The following is a 20,306-nucleotide window of genomic DNA, read 5'->3' on the forward strand; positions in this document are numbered from 1 at the left end:
GGGGTGGGCGGGGCCTGTCAGGAGACACTGATAGTGAGCGGGTCAGTTCTCTGACTCCGGCTGCTTTGGGGGTACATGGGGTACATAGGGGTACATAGGGGTACATAGGGGTACAAATCCCAGCATGCCTCTGTCAGACCCGCTGCCCCAGTAGCCATTTAAACAGATTTACAGATAAAGAGAAGATTTTAATTTTGGGGTAACAAGTGAGATCTGTTGCCCGGATGGAACTGCCCTTTCTGCCCACCCAGATATTCTGCCCTTTGCCCCAGCTAATGAGAAGCCGAGAGGCACAGGGGAAAGGGAAAGTACCTGCAGGGATCGGGGCAGATCTATGAACATGGGGGCAAGTGTGCACCAGTGCAGTTGCCAATAGCAACCAATCAGCAAGTTATAAAATGATTAGTTGCTATGGAGCTGCTGTGTTGTTACCGTTACACAAAGTGCAATGTTAGGGTACAGTGGTCACAGCACAGGTACTGGTTCCTATACAGGGGGGGGGGGTCCCCAACCTTCTGGCCCCTGAGCCACAGCTCAAATGTGTACATTTGGGGCACTGGGGGCAACATCCAAGGGGTCATGTTCCCCCCGAGCCACTGTTTGGGGGTCACTGCTATACGGGGTATCATTATGGGGGGAAGGGGCAGAATGATACGGGGAACCTGTGGCCCCTGGGGTGGGACTGTAGGTACTTAGCGCCCATAGTACGTTCCTGGCACGGGGCAGGGGATTATTAATTAGTATTTAGAGCCAATGGCCGGCCAGGGAGGGGTTTGGCTACGAGCCGCTTGTGTGACTCCAGCTGAGAAATGTATTTGCTCTGAAGTCGCTCAGTGTCTCACACTGCCTGTGGTATGCTCCTGCCCCTGCATCTGCCCTGCGCTGCTCCCTGCCCTCTGATCCTGCCCCCTGTGCTGCTTCCTGCCGCCCTCATCTGCCCCCTGGCGCTGCTCCTGCCCCCTGCGCTGCTCCTGCCCCCCTCATCTGCCCCCTGCGCTGCTCCTGCCATCTAATCTGCCCCTGCCCCTGCGCTGCTCCTGCCCCCCTCATCTGCCCCTGCCCCCCTGATCTGCCCCTACCCTGCCTGCTCTGCCTCCCCCTGATCTGCTTCCTACCCCCTGCACTGCTCCTGCACCCCCTGTCTGCCCTGCCCCCTCGCTGCTCCCTGCCCCTCTCATCTGCCCCCTGCGCTGCTCCTGCACTCTAATCTGCCCCTGCCCCCTGCAGCTGCCTCCTGCCCCCTGATCTGCCCTGCCCCCTGATCTGCCCCTACCCCTGCACTGCTCTGCCCCTGATCTGCCCTACCCCTGCACTGCTCCTGCCGCCCTGATGCTGCCCCTGCCCCCGCTGCGGCTGCTCCTGCCCCTGCAGCTGCTCCTGCCCCCTGATCTGCCCCTGCCCCCTGACTGCTCCTGCCCTCTGATCTGCCCCTGCCCACTGCGGCTGTTCTGCCCCCTGATCTCCCCCCCTGAACTGCCCCTGCCCCCTTGATCTGCCCCTGCCCCCCTGATCTGCTCCTGCCCCCCTTCATTGCTCTTGCCACCATCACAAGGATTATTGCCCCACACAGGGCACTGAGGATTCCCATGCCAGCGTTTGCCTCCTATCTGAGAGCCACAGAATGACCGCCTGGCACTGCACCCCCGGGATCTGGGCACTGGCCCTGCTGCTTAGACCTGTAAGTACCACTCTGGGGTCTGGGCAGGGGGGACCCAAACCCTTACTAGTTGGGGTACAGTTATTGGAGGGGCAGGATGGGTAACACTTTATACTAGGGATGGAGGGGCAGGATGGGTAACACTTTATACTAGGGATGGAGGGGCAGGAAGGGTAAACTTATACTAGGTGATGGCAGGGGCAGGAAGGGTCACCTTTATACTAGGGATGGAGGGGCAGGAAGGGTAACACTTTATACTAGGGATGGAGGGGCAGGATGGGTAACACTTTATACTAGGGATGGAGGGGCAGGAAGGGTAACACTTTATACTAGGGATGGAGGGGCAGGAAGGGTAACACTTTATACTAGGGATGGAGGGGCAGGAAGGGTAACACTTTATACTAGGGATGGAGGGGGCAAGGTATGAGTAACAATCTTATCCTAGGGATGGAGGCTGGCAGGAGGGTACACTTTTACTAGGGATGGGAAGGGGCAGGAAGGGTACACTTTAATATAGGGAAACTGGAGGGCAGGAAGGGTAAACACTTTATACTAGGGGATGGTAGGGGCAGGAAGGGTACACTTTATACTAGGGATGGAGGGGCAGGAAGGGTAACACTTTAATAACTAGGGATGGAGGGGCAGGAAGGGTACACTTTATACTAGGGATGGAGGGGCAGGAAGGGTAACACTTTTCTACTAGGGATCGGAGGGGCCAAGGAAGGGTAACAACTTTAATACTAGGGATGGAGGGGCAGGAAAGGGTAACACTTTATATCTAGGGATGGAGGGGCAGTATGGGTAATTTATACTAGGGATGGAGGGGCAGGAAGGGTAACACTTTATACTAGGGAATGGGGGGCAGGAGGGTAACACTTTTACTAGGGATGGAGGGGCAGGATGGGTAAGCACTTATACTGGGATGGAGGGGCAGGAAGGGTAACCCACTTTATACTAGGGATGGAGGGGCAGGAAGGGTAACACTTTATACTAGGGATGGAGGGGCAGGAAGGGTAACACTTTATACTAGGGATGGAGGGGCAGGAAGGGTAACACTTTATACTAGGGATGGAGGGGCAGGATGGGTAACACTTTATACTAGGGATGGAGGGGCAGGATGGGTAACACTTTATACTAGGGATGGAGGGGCAGGATGGGTAACACTTTATACTAGGGATGGAGGGGCAGGATGGGTAACACTTTATACTAGGGATGGAGGGGCAGGAAGGGTAACACTTTATACTAGGGATGGAGGGGCAGGAAGGGTAACACTTTATATTATGGTAAGTATAGGTGTGTGAGTGCTGGGTTTACTTGGAAGGGTTACATAGTTACATAGTTACATAGAAGGGTTGAACTTGATGGTCTTTTTTCAATCCTATGTAACATGCTGGGGGGTTGCGACTCATGAGCAGGGAGTTGCAGGGAGCCGCTGTAGAGAAATCCAGTAATTGTTAGTGATGTGATTGGGGGTCACTGCTGTACCCCAAAGGGGTAACTCGGGGTTCAGCGGGGGGATGGCTCCCCCACAGGCCCATCTGACAGTCACTTTGCCCCGTTTTCAGGGAATAATAATCTCGTTAATATTTTGCAGACTAAAACCTGCGTCACAATGTGATTGATGCTCCCAGCGCCCCGACCCGTGATTTATCGGCTCTGATAAGCGCAGGCCCATTTTCCCATGCACTTTCTCATGGCAATCAGCACACAGTCATGTGACACACTAAGTGCCCCCCCCCGTGGGCAGTAATGGATGTGCCCATATCAATATTTGCTCTTCATACAAACACAATAGAAAGATAAAGGGGAAGTAAAAATAAACAGGGACAAAATCTGCAGCCATTTATTATACAAACAATGGGCAGATTGGGCAATTCCTCCTGTGGGAAAAGCACCCCGTTGGCTGAAATGCCTGGAATTGCCCCCCCAGTTACAGCACCAAGTTGGCAGTTTTTATAACTGTCAGGATCTGATGCCCAAATACACAGAAATAATCACAAATACCACTAGAAAGAATAGGGACAATTTTTTTATTTTGTAACTTTCTAGTGGTATTTGTGTTTTTGTATTTAGTTGCCCTACCCCCATTGATCACTAGGGGGAGATTTCTCTATACCCCTTAATATCATGTAATTATAGTATATATACTAAATATAATGTTCACTTTGCCATATTTGCTTTTTGGGCTTTTATTCCCTTTGGCGCTTTGGATCTGACCCCCGACTGGAAGATATTTGTTTCCCATTCCAGAACCCTCCATTTTTCCCCTTAGCCATTCCGGGGGTGGATTTGCGGGAATTTTCCGGGTCAGTTCCATGGTGCAAGGGCCACTTTAGGTTAACCATTATCTTCTGACAGTTGGACTAACATTACCCACAAGCCCCTCTGGTACAATGAAGGGTTCCTAGTGGGTTCCATGATGGCGAGTTGCCTTCTGGGGCCCAATAACACTTTCCTTGGGGGCCCAGAGCCCATAGTCCCAAGGGTGGAGAGTCTTGCCTTGGGGTTCTTTCGGGGGAGCACATTTCCCCCATGCAGATTTGGGGAGCCCCTAACAGAACATTGGGACAGTGGGATGACTGGGGCCCAGTTGCTTGGGATCCTCCCCAGACTCACCTATACCCCTATCAGAGAGTTCTTCCAAGCCAGACCCGGTGATACCGACCCCATAGAGCTGAGGGTTAAACAAGGTTCCTCCGAGACCCCCTCTAACCATCTTCTACTATTGCCCCTGATCTGCAGCAGCTGTGAGTGAGGGGTAAATGTAGGGGGGCAGTTACTATTGCCACATAGTATCTCTCTATGTGACCCAGTGGGATACGGAATGGACCTGGTGCCGGATATTGGTTCCATTGTATCCCCTGTATCTCTCAGTATTGTTGGAATGGAGATCAAATATCTGTGTGCAGATAAAGTCATTAATTGCCCCGGGGGGGGGGGCACTTATTGACTGCCTGTAGCTTTCATCCACACAGGGCGGTGTAATTGGGTTAAAGGGAAATGTTCTGACATACGATGGGGAATGAGTCCCGGGCCGAACGCTGGGGGATTTCATAGGAATCGCTGGATCCGCGAGTAATTGGATATCGGAAATGACTTCCGCGAGAAACGTCCTCATCCAGCACTGAAACCATTATCTGTCATTTCCCCTCGTCCTGTAAAGCGTTCCCTTGGGCCCATAACCCAGAGCGGCACCAACATCTCCGCTAGAGACCCCCCCCCCGAATCAGTGGTACGGCGCGATACATCTGGGATCAGCCCCCCGAATCAGTGGTACCGGCCGATACATCTGGGATCCCCCCCCCCGAATCAGTGGTACCGCCGTACATTCTGGGGATTCCCCCCATGAATCAGTGGTAACGGCGATACATTAGATAGGTCAAGGAAGGGGAGGTTTAAGGGGGCTGGGAGTTGTGGATCCCCCCTGATCAGCTGGTACTGGCAGATACATTAGATAGGTCAAGGAAGGGGATGTTATCATGGGGGGCTGGGAAGTTGTGGGATCCCCCCCCCCCTGAAATGCAGTGGTACTGGCAGATTACATTAGATAGGTACAAGGAAGGGGAGTTAACAGGGGGGCTGGGAAAGTTGTGGGATCCCCCGCCTGAATCAGTGGTCACTGGCAGATACATCTGGATCCCCCCCCTGAATGCAGTGGTCGGCGGCCGATACTCTGGATCCCCCCCCTGATCAGTGTATCTTAGGCTCGATACATTGCTTAGGTACATTAGGAAGGGGAGTTTTAGCAGGGGGGCTGGAAGTTGTGGGGATCCCCCCCCCCTGAATCAGTGGTACTGGCAGATACATTTAGATAGGTACAAGGAAGGGGAGTTACAGGGGGTCTGGGAAGTTGTGGGACCCCGCTGAATCAGTGTACTTGGCAGAGTACATTAGATAGGTACAAGGAAGGGGAGTTACAGGGGGGGCTGGGCCGTTGTGGGATTCCCCCCCCACCTGAATCAGTGGTACTCGGCAGATACTTAGATAGGTACAAGGAAGGGGCAGTTTACGGGGGGCTGGGAAGTTTGTGGGCCCCCGCCCCCCTGAATCAGTGGTACTGGCCGATACATTAGATAGGTACATGGAAGGGGAGTTACAGGGGGGCTGGAAGTTGTGGGACCCCCCCCTGATCAGTGGTACTGGAGATACATTAGATCGGTAGCAAGGAAGGGGGGTTAACAGGGGGGCTGGGAAGTTGTGGGACCCCCCCCCTGAATCAGTGGTACTGGCTAAGATACATTAGAATAGGTACAGGAAGGGGATTAAGGGGGGGGGCGCTGGGGAAGTTTGTGGGACGCCCCTGAATCACGGTACTGGGCAGATACATTAGATAGGTACAAGGAAGGGGCGTTACAGGGGGCTGGAAGTTGTTGGGATCCCCCCCCCAGACACTGGGGACCCATCTGTTTACACCTTTTCCCGCTTGGCATGTAGTTCCTCTCTCTGGGCAGGACCCGGGGGGTAACTAAATGTCCCCGTCTCCCTGCAGGTTGGTGCCTTTCCAGCTGTCATGTGACCTCTTTAGGATCCTGAAAATGCAAGAAGATCTCTGCATGGGAGACTCTTGGCGCTGAGAATGTGTCGCGAATCACTGGGCAGGGGATGGTTGAGAGGTCCGGCTGGCCACGGTGCCCCGGGGGTCTCTATGTTGTTATAGTAAGTGATGCTTTACTTGCCTTCACATCCCACCCCATCTGTATACGCTGGCACGGTGCCGCCCCGCGGGGTCTCTATGTTGTATAACTAAGTGATGCTTTACTTGCCGTTTACATCCCACCCCCATACTGTATAACACTGGTACGGTGCCCCGCGGGGTCTCTTAAAAAATGGTTTGTTATTAATTAAAGTTTGAAAAATGCTTTTTACTTGCCCTTTACATCCCACCCCCATACTGGTATAACGTGGCCACGGTGCCCCGGGGGTCTCTATGTTGTAATATAAGTGATGCTTTCTTGCCTTACATCATCCCTACTGTAATACACTGGCACGGCGCTCCACGCGGTGCTTCTATGTTTGTATATAAGTGATGCTTACCTTGCCCATAATCCACCACCATACTGGTTAACGCTGGCAACGGTGCCCCCACGGGGTCTCTATGTTGTATATAAGTGATGCTTTAACTTGCCCATACATCCACCCCCATCTGTATAACACTGGCCCGGCGCCCCGCGGGGTGCTCTATGTTGTATATAAGTGATGCTTTACTTGCCTTATCCCACCCCCCTATGTATAACACTGGCACGGTGTCCCCGGGGTCTCTATTTGTATATAAGTGATGCCTTTACTTGCCCTTACATCCACCACATACTGTATAACACTGGTACGGTGCCCGCGGGGTCTCTATGTTGTATATAAGTGATGGCTTTACTTTGCCTTGACATCCACCCCCATACTGTATAACCTGGTAGGTGCCCCGCGGGGTCTCTATGTGTATATAAGTGATGCTTTACTTGCTTAACATCCCCACCCCCATACTGTATAACGCTGGCCACGTGTGCCCCCGCGGGGTCCTCTATTGTTGTATATAAGTGAATGCTGTTACTTGCCCTTACATCCCACCCCATACTGTATAACACTGGCACGGCGCCCCCCTGCGGTTGGTCTCCTATGTTGTATATAAGTGATGCTTTACTTGCCCATGCCATCCACCCCCATATGTATAACGCTGGCACGGTGCCTCCCGACGGGGTCTCTATGTTGTATATAAGTGATGCTTTACTTCCCATACATGCCCACCCCATCACTGTATAACCTGTTGCCGGCGCCCCTCGCGGGGTCTCTATGTTGTATATAAGTGAATGCTTTTACTGCCTTACACTCCACCCCCATACTGTATAACACTGGCACGGTGCCCGCGGGGTCTCTATGTTTATATTAAGTGATGGCTTTACTTGCCTTACATCCACCCCATACGTATAACGCTGGCACGGTGCCTCCGCGGGGTCTCTTGTTGTATAAAGTGATGCTTTACTTGCCCTTACATCCCACCCCATACTGTATAACGCTGGCACGGTGCCCCACGGGGTCTCTAGTTGTATATAAGTGATGCTTTACTTGCCCTTACATCCGCATCCCATACTGTATAACACTGGCACGGTGCCCCCGGGGTCTCTATGTTGTATATAAGTGATGCTTTACTTGCCCTTACATCCATCCCATACTGTATAACACTGGCACGGTGCCCCCGCGGGTCTTCTATGTTGTATATAAGTGATGCTTTACTTGCCCTTACATCCCACCCCCATACTGTATACACTGGCACGTGTGCCACCCTGCGGGGTCTCTATGTTGTATAATAACGTGATGCTTTCTTGCCCCTTACATCCACCTCATACTGTATATACCCTGGCACGGTGCCCTCCGCGGGGTCTCTATGTTGTAATAAGTGATGCTTTACTTGCCCTTACATCCCATCCCCATACTGTATAACACTGGCACGGTGCCACCGCGGGGTCTCTATGTTGTATATAAGTGATGCTTTTACTTGCCCTTAACATCCCACCCCCATACTGTATAACGCTGGCACGGTGCCCCCACGGGGTCTTATGTGTATATAATGTGCTTTACTTGCCTTACATCCCTCCCATCAACTGTATAACACTGGCAGGTGCCCCGCGGGTCTCCCCATACTGTATAACACTGCACGGTGCCCCCGCGGGGTCTCCTATGTTGTATATAAGTGATGCTTTACTTGCCCTTACATCCATCCCCATACTGTATAACACTGGCACGGTGCCCCGCGGGTCTCTATGTTGTATATAAGTGATGCTTTACTTGCCCTTACATCCCACCCCCCATACTGTATAACACTGGCACGGTGCCCCGCGGGGTCTCTATGTTGTATATAAGTGGTGCTTTACTTGCCCTTACATCCATCCCATACTGTAATTAACACTGGCACGGTGCCCCCGCGGGGTCTCTAGTTGTATATAAGTGATGCTTTACTTGCCCTTACATCCCACCCCATACTGTATAACGCTGGGCACGGCGCCCCCGCGGGGTCTCTATGTTGTATATAAGTGATGCTTTACTTGCCCTTACATCCCACCCCCATACTGTATAACGCTGGCACGGTGCCCCCGCGGGGTCTCTATGTTGTATATAAGTGATGCTTTACTTGCCCTTACATCCCACCCCCATACTGTATAACACTGGCACGGTGCCCCCGCGGGGTCTCTATGTTGTATATAAGTGATGCTTTACTTGCCCTTACATCCCACCCCCATACTGTATAACACTGGCACGGCGCCCCCGCGGGGTCTCTATGTTGTATATAAGTGATGCTTTACTTGCCCTTACATCCCACCCCCATACTGTATAACACTGGGGCTTAGGGCAGATGGGCACGGCTGGGGGCGGGAGATGCCAATTATCTGTCCTGCCATTGGCTCTGACAGACCCTCACTGAACCTATTGGGTGGCCCCCGGGGGTCCCTGCATAAGTGGTTTGGGGACTTTGCCCCTATTGGTGCATTTTGTGTTATTTCAGGATGTGGCGGGATGTGGGATAACATTAGCTGCTGGCCTTCCTCTGCCCACGGGGAGACTGCGAGGATCCCCTGCCCCGAGATCCTACGAGGCCTCACTGGTCAGCAAGGTAAGTGGCCGGCAGGACACCCCCTGGCACAGCCAACTGCTTCTACTCGGCCCCCATTATATATATAGGGGCCTTCTGATTGGCTCAACTGTAATGATAATTAATGGAGGTTATTTGCTTCCAAGCTGCACCCCAATATGAAGGTGTGCCCCCCCCCAGGGGGCTGTTGGGGGCCTCTGTGCCAGGTTCAGGCCCATAGCTCTAACCTTTTCCAATTTTACCCCCGCGTAGGGTCTTTATACAGAAACTGCACCGAGGACGGCTGGTCAGCGAAATTCCCTTCAATAGACGAGGCGTGTGGGTATGATGCCAACGTAACAGAGAATGTGGTGAGTGCCCGGTGTGTGTGCCCGGTGTGTGTGCCCGGCATATGTGCCCACATGTGTGCCCGGCGTGTGTGCCCGCGTGTGTGCCCATGTGTGTGCCCGGCGTGTGTGCCCATGTGTGTGCCCGCGTGTGTGCCCATGTGTGTGCCCATGTGTGTGCCCATGTGTGTGCCCGGCGTGTGTGCCTGGCGTGTGTGCCCACATGTGTGCCCGGCTTGTGTGCCTGGCGTGTGTGCCCGGCGTGTGTGCCCATGTGTGTGCCTGGCGTGTGTGCCCGGCGTGTGTGCCCGGCGTGTGTGCCCGGCGTGTGTGCCCGGCGTGTGTGCTCGGCGTGTGTGCCCGGCGTGTGTGCCCATGTGTGTGCCTGGCGTGTGTGCCCGGCGTGTGTGCCCGGGGCCCTATATCTAACCCCCCTACCCCCCACCCCCAAGGCGCCGGTTATACAATCCAAAGGGCCAATCACTTCGAGGGTTTGACTCCCCTCTTCCCAGGTAAGTCTCAGCCTTTGTACCAGGTCTTGTAGCCATAGCAACTAATCAGATTTCATACAGGTGACTGGTAAATGTAAGCTCTTTTGGCGAGGGACCTCTCTACCCGTCATTATCTCCCCAGGTCTATTTCATGCACCTAAAGACCCTGTACAGCACCGGCTATGGCACCTCCCTGGCCTCCCTGGCCCTCGCCCTGGCTCTCCTGGCATCATTCCGGTGAGTACTGGTCGGACTGGGGCCGGTTTAGCCCCATCACATCAGCTGACCCTGTCTGTGTCTTCTCATTGGTCGCAGTCGGCTGCGTTGCACCCGCAACTACATCCACATGCACCTGTTTGCGTCCTTCATCCTACGGGCAATGTCCATCTTCATCAAGGACGCGGTTCTTTATTCCACGGAGGAAGTCAACCATTGCAACGTCTACTCAGTGAGTGGCCACTCAGTCGGGGGTCCCTTGGATCCAAGGGTCCAATGAATTCTGCTTGTGTTCTTTTTGGGAAGAGACAATTGTGGGATCTGTTCCACCTCTGCCCAATGGGATCAGTAGATTCCAATAAGGGCAAGTAGCACTACGTCCTGAGCCATTCTGCAGGTGAACTTACCCTTTGTTTAGCAGGGTATCTATTGGGCGAGCGTGACAATCTAATCTTTGCCCTGATTGGGTGGAGGTGCCAGGGAGATCACTGCTCTGTCCAATCTCTCAGCATATAACGTTCTGGTCTAGAAATTCTACCGATGGGTTTGTGAACCCAACACCCTCTGAGCTGAAGAGCTGACAATCTCTTTCCTTCCAGACCGACTGTAGCTACATGATGATCTTCTTCCAGTACTGCATCATGGCCAACTACAGCTGGCTGCTGGTGGAAGGACTCTACCTCCATACCCTGCTGGTCATCTCCTTCTTCTCAGAGTGGAAATACTTCTGCTGGTACATTGCCCTGGGCTGGGGTAAGTGCCCTACTGGTCTGAGCTTGGGATTAGAGGTGGGTACGAACAGAGGGCAAAATATCTTAAAATGTAAATAAATAACATTCTCCTAACGATAGTATTCTAACTGATCTTGGTTTAACTACAACTCTCCATTTCTCTGGTTTCATCTGTTCCTACTCTCCACTACTGTCCTATTGTCTCCATCTTACTACTGTCCCCATCTTGCCCTACTGTCTCCATCTTGCCCTACTGTCTACTGTCCATCTTGTACCTTACTGTCTGTCCCATCTTGTCCTACTGTCTCCATCTTGTCCTACTGTCTCCATCTTGCCCTACTGTCTCCATCTTCTCCTACTGTCTCCATCTTGCCCTACTGTCTCCATCTTCTCCTACTGTCTCCATCTTGTCCTACTGTCTCCATCTTGTCCTACTGTCCCCATCTTGTACCTATCTTGTCTCCATCTTGTCCTACTGTCCCCATCTTGTCCTACTGTCCCCATCTTGTCCTACTGTCTTCATCTTGTCCTACTGTCTCCATCTTGTCCTACTGTCTCCATCTTGCCCTACTGTCTCCATCTTGTCCTACTGTCCCCATCTTGCCCTACTGTCTCCATCTTCTCCTACTGTCTCCATCTTGTCCTACTGTCTTCATCTTGTCCTACTGTCCCATCTTGTCCTACTGTCTCCATCTTGTCCTACTGTCCCCATCTTGCCCTACTGTCTCCATCTTCTCCTACTGTCTCCATCTTGTCCTACTGTCTTCATCTTGTTCCTACTGTCTCCATCTTGTCCTACTGTCTCCATCTTGTCCTACTGTCTTCATCTTGCCCTACTGTCTCCATCTTTCCCTACTGTCCCTATCTTGTCCTGTCTCCATCTTGCCCTACTGTCTCCATCTTGCCCTACTGTCTCCATCTTCTCCTACTGTCTCATCTTGTCCTACTGTCTTCATCTTGTCCTACTGTCTCCATCTTGTCCTACTGTCTTCATCTTGTCCTACTGTCTCCATCTTGCCGCTACTGTCTCCATCTGCCCCTACTGTTCCTCCATCTTGTCCCTACTGTCTTCATCTTGCCCTACTGTCTCCATCTTGCCTTACTGTCCCCATCTTGTCCTGTCTCCATCTTGCCCTACTGTCTCCATCTTGCCCTACTGTCTCCATCTTGCCCTACTGTCCCCCATCTTCTCCTACTGTCTCCATCTTGCCCTACTGTCTTCATCTTGCCCTACTGCCCCCATCTTGGCCTACTGCCCCCATCTTGCCCTACTGTTTCCATCTTGTCCTACTGTCCCCATCTTGCCCTACTCTCCCCATCTTCCCTACTATCTCCATCTTCCCTACTGTCTCCATCTTGCCCTACTGTCCCCATCTTGCCCTACTTCCCCCATCTTGCCCTACTCTCCCCATCTTCCCTACTATCTCCATCTTCCCTACTGTCTCCATCTTGCCCTACTGTCCCCATCTTGCCCTACTGTCTCCATCTTGCCCTACTGTCTCCATCTTGCCCTACTGTCTTCATCTTGCCCTACTGCCCCCATCTTGCCCTACTGCCCCCATCTTGCCCTACTGTTTCCATCTTGTCCTACTGTCCCCATCTTGTCCTACTGTCTCCATCTTGCCCTACTCTCTCCATCTTCCCTACTATCTCCATCTTCCCTACTGTCTCCATCTTGCCCTTCTGTCTCCATCTTGCCCTACTGTCCCCATCTTGCCCTACTGTCTCCATCTTGCCCTACTGTCCCCATCTTGCCCTACTGTCTCCATCTTGCCCTACTGTCTTCATCTTGCCCTACTGCCCCCATCTTGCCCTACTGCCCCCATCTTGCCCTACTGCCCCCATCTTGCCCTACTGTTTCCATCTTGTCCTACTGTCCCCATCTTGCCCTACTCTCCCCATCTTCCCTACTGTCTCCATCTTGCCTTACTGTCTCCATCTTCCCTACTGTCTCCATCTTGCCCTACTGTCTCCATCTTGCCCTACTGTCTCCATCTTCCCTACTGTCTCCATCTTGCCCTACTGTCTCCATCTTCCCTACTGTCTCCATCTTGCCCTACTGTCTCCATCTTCCCTACTGTCTCCATCTTGCCCTACTCTCCCCATCTTCCCTACTGTCTCCATCTTGCCCTACTGTCTCCATCTTCCCTACTGTCTCCATCTTGCCCTACTGTCTCCATCTTGCCCTACTGTCTCCATCTTGCCCTACTGTCCCCATCTTGGCCTACTGTCCCCATCTTGCCCTACTCTCCCCATCTTCCCTACTATCTCCATCTTGCCCTACTGTCCCCATCTTGTCCTACTGTCTCCATCTTGTCCTACTGTCCCCATCTTGTCCTACTGTCTCCATCTTGTCCTACTGTCCCCATCTTGCCCTACTGTCTCCATCTTTCCCTACTGTCCCTATCTTGTCCTGTCTCCATCTTGCCCTACTGTCTCCATCTTGCCCTACTGTCTCCATCTTCTCCTACTGTCTCCATCTTGTCCTACTGTCTTCATCTTGTCCTACTGTCTCCATCTTGTCCTACTGTCTTCATCTTGTCCTACTGTCTCCATCTTGCCCTACTGTCTCCATCTTGCCCTACTGTCTCCATCTTGTCCTACTGTCTTCATCTTGCCCTACTGTCTCCATCTTGCCTTACTGTCCCCATCTTGTCCTGTCTCCATCTTGCCCTACTGTCTCCATCTTGCCCTACTGTCTCCATCTTGCCCTACTGTCCCCATCTTCTCCTACTGTCTCCATCTTGCCCTACTGTCTTCATCTTGCCCTACTGCCCCCATCTTGGCCTACTGCCTCCATCTTGCCCTACTGTTTCCATCTTGTCCTACTGTCCCCATCTTGCCCTACTCTCCCCATCTTCCCTACTATCTCCATCTTCCCTACTGTCTCCATCTTGCCCTACTGTCCCCATCTTGCCCTACTTCCCCCATCTTGCCCTACTCTCCCCATCTTCCCTACTATCTCCATCTTCCCTACTGTCTCCATCTTGCCCTACTGTCCCCATCTTGCCCTACTGTCTCCATCTTGCCCTACTGTCTCCATCTTGCCCTACTGTCTTCATCTTGCCCTACTGCCCCCATCTTGCCCTACTGCCCCCATCTTGCCCTACTGTTTCCATCTTGTCCTACTGTCCCCATCTTGTCCTACTGTCTCCATCTTGCCCTACTCTCTCCATCTTCCCTACTATCTCCATCTTCCCTACTGTCTCCATCTTGCCCTTCTGTCTCCATCTTGCCCTACTGTCCCCATCTTGCCCTACTGTCTCCATCTTGCCCTACTGTCCCCATCTTGCCCTACTGTCTCCATCTTGCCCTACTGTCTTCATCTTGCCCTACTGCCCCCATCTTGCCCTACTGCCCCCATCTTGCCCTACTGTTTCCATCTTGTCCTACTGTCCCCATCTTGCCCTACTCTCCCCATCTTCCCTACTGTCTCCATCTTGCCTTACTGTCTCCATCTTCCCTACTGTCTCCATCTTGCCCTACTGTCTCCATCTTGCCCTACTGTCTCCATCTTCCCTACTGTCTCCATCTTGCCCTACTGTCTCCATCTTCCCTACTGTCTCCATCTTGCCCTACTGTCTCCATCTTCCCTACTGTCTCCATCTTGCCCTACTCTCCCCATCTTCCCTACTGTCTCCATCTTGCCCTACTGTCTCCATCTTCCCTACTGTCTCCATCTTGCCCTACTGTCTCCATCTTGCCCTACTGTCTCCATCTTGCCCTACTGTCCCCATCTTGGCCTACTGTCCCCATCTTGCCCTACTCTCCCCATCTTCCCTACTATCTCCATCTTGCCCTACTGTCCCCATCTTGTCCTACTGTCTCCATCTTGTCCTACTGTCCCCATCTTGTCCTACTGTCTCCATCTTGTCCTACTGTCCCCATCTTGCCCTACTGTCTCCATCTTCTCCTACTGTCTCCATCTTGTCCTACTGTCTTCATCTTGTCCTACTGTCTCCATCTTGTCCTACTGTCTCCATCTTGTCCTACTGTCTTCATCTTGCCCTACTGTCTCCATCTTTCCCTACTGTCCCCATCTTGTCCTGTCTCCATCTTGCCCTACTGTCCCCATCTTGGCCTACTGTCTCCATCTTGCCCTACTGTCTCCATCTTGCCCTACTGTCTTCATCTTGCCCTACTGCCCCCATCTTGCCCTACTGCCCCCATCTTGCCCTACTGTTTCCATCTTGTCCTACTGTCCCCATCTTGTCCTACTGTCTCCATCTTGCCCTACTCTCTCCATCTTCCCTACTATCTCCATCTTCCCTACTGTCTCCATCTTGCCCTTCTGTCTCCATCTTGCCCTACTGTCCCCATCTTGCCCTACTGTCTCCATCTTGCCCTACTGTCCCCATCTTGCCCTACTGTCTCCATCTTGCCCTACTGTCTTCATCTTGCCCTACTGCCCCCATCTTGCCCTACTGCCCCCATCTTGCCCTACTGCCCCCATCTTGCCCTACTGTTTCCATCTTGTCCTACTGTCCCCATCTTGCCCTACTCTCCCCATCTTCCCTACTATCTCCATCTTCCCTACTGTCTCCATCTTGCCCTACTGTCTCCATCTTGCCCTACTGTCTCCATCTTGCCCTACTGTCTCCATCTTGCCCTACTGTCCCCATCTTGGCCTACTGTCCCCATCTTGCCCTACTCTCCCCATCTTCCCTACTATCTCCATCTTCCCTACTGTCTCCATCTTGTCCTACTGTCTCCATCTTGCCCTACTGTCCCTATCTTGCCCTCCTGTTGCTATGTGTTCCACTTATCTCTCTCTTCCCCAAACAGTACTGTCTCTTGCCCAGTTACTGGGTTGGGATTAGGTTCTGGGGGGCTGGGAGCCACGTAAGGAGCCACAGAGGGAATATAAATGGTTCTGCTCTGCATTCCAGGTTCCCCGTTGGTTTTCATCATTGCCTGGGCTGTGTGCCGCCATCTTTATGATGACTTTGGGTAAGTGAGGGTGATGGGAAACACAGGTTACTGGTACCTTATATGTAACTATATATGTGCCCTACACGCACCCCCCACCCAGTATGTCCCCCCCACCCAGTACTGGTTGATTTGTGTTAACCCTTTACAGACAAAGCCTGGGGAAGAGCTTGGCCTGAGTGAATGGCTGGGCCTTGGTTTGCCCCCATCAGTCCTGGCTACTATTTCCTTCTGTTGGTTTGTCCCCATCAGTCCTGGCTACTATTTCCTTCTGTTGGTTTGCCCCCATCAGTCCTGGCTACTATTTCTTCCTGTTGGGTTTCCCCCATCAGTCCTGGCTACTATTTCTTCCTGTTGGTTTGCCCCCATCAGTCCTGGCTACTATTTCCTTCTGTTGGTTTGCCCCCATCAGTCCTGGCTACTATTTCCTTCTGTTGGTTTGCCCCCATCAGTCCTGGCTACTATTTCCTTCTGTTGGTTTGCCCCCATCAGTCCTGGCTACTATTTCCTTCTGTTGGTTTGCCCCCATCAGTCCTGGCTACTATTTCTTCCTGTTGGTTTGCCCCCATCAGTCCTGGCTACTATTTCTTCCTGTTGGGTTGCCCCCACACGTTGGCATTGCCTGGCACCCCCAAGTGTTCTCTGAAGCCCCAGTATTTGTCCCAGAAGCACAAGTGAATTCAGTCAAAATTTGTGGGTACCCAGGATACCAAGTCAATACTGGAATTAAATGTACAGTTCCAGTCGTCCCACAATGTGCCCCCCCAACTCCCACAATGTGCCCCCCCAACTCCCACAATGTGCCCCCCCCAACTCCCACAATGTGCCCCCCCCAACTCCCACAATGTGCCCCCCCAACTCCCACAATGTGCCCCCCCAACTCCCACAATGTGCCCCCCCAACTCCCACAATGTGCCCCCCCCAACTCCCCCAATGTGCCCCCCCAACTCCCACAATGTGCCCCCCAAGTCTGGAGGGTAATAGCGCCCCCATAACTTACCCGGGGCAACATTGTGATCTTTTCTAGGGACCTAACAAGGTGGCGCTCCTTGTGCCCCAAACATTTCTACTACACGGAGTGTCTCTACCCCAGCAGGGTAAGTAATTGCCCCCCAAGAGGGTAAAACACTGATTTCCTTCTGGTTCCTCGCAGGTGCTGGGACATTAATTCCAACGCCAGTGTCTGGTGGATCATCCGAGGTCCAATCATTCTGTCCATCTTTGTAAGTGAGAATGAACCCCCTAATATAATGTGCCCCGATATTATGTGCCCCGACCCCCCTCCTTACAGCCAACCTGCTGCTACAGAACTACCCCCCCCCCAAGCTTGCCGTGCCTATAGAGGATGCTGGGAGTTGTAGTAGAGAGGTTTCTTATCTTGATCTAGAGGAGGATTCCCCGACTCCACTCATGTGAGGGACCTGTATGAGTAATCGCCATGGTTACAGTGCATTGGGAAACATAACAACACACTCAGTAATACTTATAGACCAGTAGGGCGATCTCATGGAATTGCTTGTGGACAGTGCTGAGCTGATCTGATCCACTGGTCCCCATCGGGTGATCCAATGGCCGCTCAGAACCTCTGGGAGTTGGACTCAATGTTATTTCAGCCTTAACGCAAGATGTCCAGTAGGTGGCGCTGCTCCAACTCCTGGTAAATCTCTGCTCCCACAGATTCCTGGACCCCCTGAACTCCTGGACGCCCGTAAAGATCAGTCTTGGATATTTGTGAGACAACAGCTCATTGGCTGACACCAGCAGTGTTTTGTGTTGTTATGACCTTGGATCAAATAGTGCCCCTCTATGGGTGTTAGAGCCCCAAACCCTCTGTGGGTGTTAGAGCCCCAAACCATCTGTGGGTGTTAGAGCCCCAAACCCTCTGTGGGTGTTAGAGCCCCAAACTGCCCATTTTAGCAGCCAGAACGTTATGAATTCACCAGTTTACTGCCCGGGATTGGCTATGGGTCCCTCGCCTGTCAGGGCATCTCCAGCTAATATTCTCATATAATTGCCCCCCCCCCCCCGTAGATCAACTTTATCCTCTTTGTGAGGATCATCCGCATTCTGATGAAGAAGTTGAAGACGTCGGATGTGGTTTCAAGGAATGATTTGGGGCAGTACAAGTAAGTGCCACGGGGGTGGGGGGGCAGTTGGGGTAATTTCTATATATTCAGTAAGTGTCTTGGGTGCTACTGTCTGTTTTGCTACACTAAGGGGTGTATTTATTAACATGGAGACAAACATCACCAGTGATGTTACCCATAGCAACCAATCGGCAATTAGATTTGGTTGCTATAGGCAACATCACTGGGAATATTTGCTCTCAGGTCACTCATTGGTCACTCTATAGCCAAGTCCATGCCAGTTTGGCTCCACTGTGTGACTATCAGCCCAATTGGAGAGGTTGTAGGTGGAGGTTCCTCAGGCATCACCAGGCTGCTCACCAGTGAGACCCTCTGTCTTTGGGCCCCCTATGGCTCTGGCACCACCTGCCTATCTAGATACACCAGTGGGCCCCTCAATCTTAACTCCTCCCCTAGTCTAAAATTGGGACTTCCCATAATCCAACAGGGCTCCTTGTTTCCACAGGAGGCTGGCGAGATCCACTTTGCTGCTCATCCCACTCTTCGGGGTCCATTATATGGTCTTCGCCTTCTTCCCAGAAGATGTGAGCAGTGGGACGGTGAAGATCCGCCTGACATTCGAGTTAACTCTGGGATCATTTCAGGTGATCATTGATGGAGATCCAACAGGGGCAGGTTCCTTTCCCTTAGCTCTACTGGGGTCCATGGATTCTGCCCTAGTTTTGAGGCTCATTCTCTGGAATAACAATGGTTCTGTTTTCCCTCAGGGCTTTGTGGTCGCCGTGCTCTACTGTTTCCTCAATGGAGAGGTAAGTGGATCATCCCCCCAGCCCAAACCAATAGGTTCCCGTATTGTTGGCTGTGGTTGGGTCCCGGTGTGGGCAAATAACAGAAACCCTGTGTGTATGTCTTGCCAGGTGCAAAGCGAGATCCATAGGAAGTGGCTCCGATGGCATTTTAGGGAATATTTCTTGTTACGGCAACAGAAGAACTCAACAGTGAGCAATGGGGCCACCATGCTTACACAGGTTTTGCCAGTCAGCCGGGGAAGCAACAAGGAGCAGAGGAAGGCGCCAGCCCAGAAATCCAGTGCCATCTAGATCGGAGGCTCTTCAGTCCCCTCAACAGTAAAGCATAAAGATAAATGGGGGTCAAACATCTACCAGAAACCCAGAAGCATCTAGATCTGGGCATCTTCAGCCTATCAATACAAATGGGACCCTGAGTCCAGCCAAAAGTATAGGGTCAACTAACCAGGGTCAGGAATCTACCTGGAAACCCAGAATCATCTAGATTTGGGCATCATAAACCCATCAATAGAACTTGGACCCTGAGTCAAGCCAACAATATAGGATCCAGAGTCATCTGGATCTGTGGGTCAAGTCATCAATACAACTGGGAGCCTGAGTCAAGCCAGGAACATTGGGTCAACTAACAGGAGGTCACAAATCTACTGGGGAACCCAGAATCATCTAGATCTGGCAACATTTAACCCATCAATCTAACTGGAACCCTGGGTCAAACATAGGAACAACTAATGTAGCAAAGCTATTGGGGAATCTAGAATTATCTCGATCTGGGGATCATCAATCCATCTGGGACCCTTAGGCCAACAGCATAGGGGCAACTAATTTACTGGAGAATCCAGAATCATCTTCATTTTCAACCAATAAATTCAACCAGGGCCCTAAGTCAAGCCAACAATATTGGGTCAACTAAACGGGGGTCACAAATCTACTGAGGAATCCAGAATCATCTAGATTTAGGATCTTCAGTCTATCTGGGAGTCAGGCATCTACTCAACAATCCAGTATCATATAGACATGGGGACCTTCAATCAAACCATGTGTGCAGTACCCCCCAAAAAATCCATCATCATTAATCTAGGGAAAGTCAACCTGAAATCTGTCCTGATGGGTGAAAAGAGAAACCCTGGCATTTGGCTATTCTTCAAATAGGGTACTAGAGTATCCAACACCCCCCGGCAGGGCATTCCCCAACCCCCTCACTGCCCTCACCGTGAGGAACCCCCTACCCAACACCCCCCGGCAGGGCATTCCCCAACCCCCTCACTGCCCTCACCGTGAGGAACCCCCTACCCAACATCCCCCGCCAGGGCATTCCCTAACCCCCTCACTGCCATCACTGTGAGGAACCCCCTACCCAACATCCCCCGCCAGGGCATTCCCCAACCCCCTCACTGCCCTCACCGTGAGGAACCCCCTACCCAACATCCCCTGGCAGGGCATTCCCCAACCCCCTCACTGCCCTCACCGTGAGGAACCCCCTACCC

The 20,306-nt window shown here is 52.3% G+C and overlaps 1 protein-coding gene across 1 annotated transcript; it reads left to right on the top strand.

Annotated features, from left to right (window-relative positions):
* The first annotated feature begins 2,544 nt into the window (after positions 1–2,544).
* On the top strand, positions 2,545–20,053 carry sctr (secretin receptor). The gene is given in 14 exon segments (XM_031893891.1): positions 2,545–2,561; positions 6,147–6,213; positions 6,215–6,296; positions 9,147–9,254; positions 9,486–9,583; positions 10,193–10,287; positions 10,366–10,498; positions 10,866–11,019; positions 15,887–15,947; positions 17,080–17,149; positions 17,958–18,052; positions 18,519–18,657; positions 18,781–18,822; positions 18,931–20,053. Coding segments are annotated over 14 exon segments (1,344 nt in total). The 3' UTR covers positions 19,114–20,053.
* Positions 20,054–20,306: the final 253 nt, after the last annotated feature.

The sequence above is a fragment of the Xenopus tropicalis genome, chromosome 9 (genome assembly GCF_000004195.4).
Source record: "Xenopus tropicalis strain Nigerian chromosome 9, UCB_Xtro_10.0, whole genome shotgun sequence".
NCBI classification, from domain to species: domain Eukaryota; kingdom Metazoa; phylum Chordata; class Amphibia; order Anura; family Pipidae; genus Xenopus; species Xenopus tropicalis.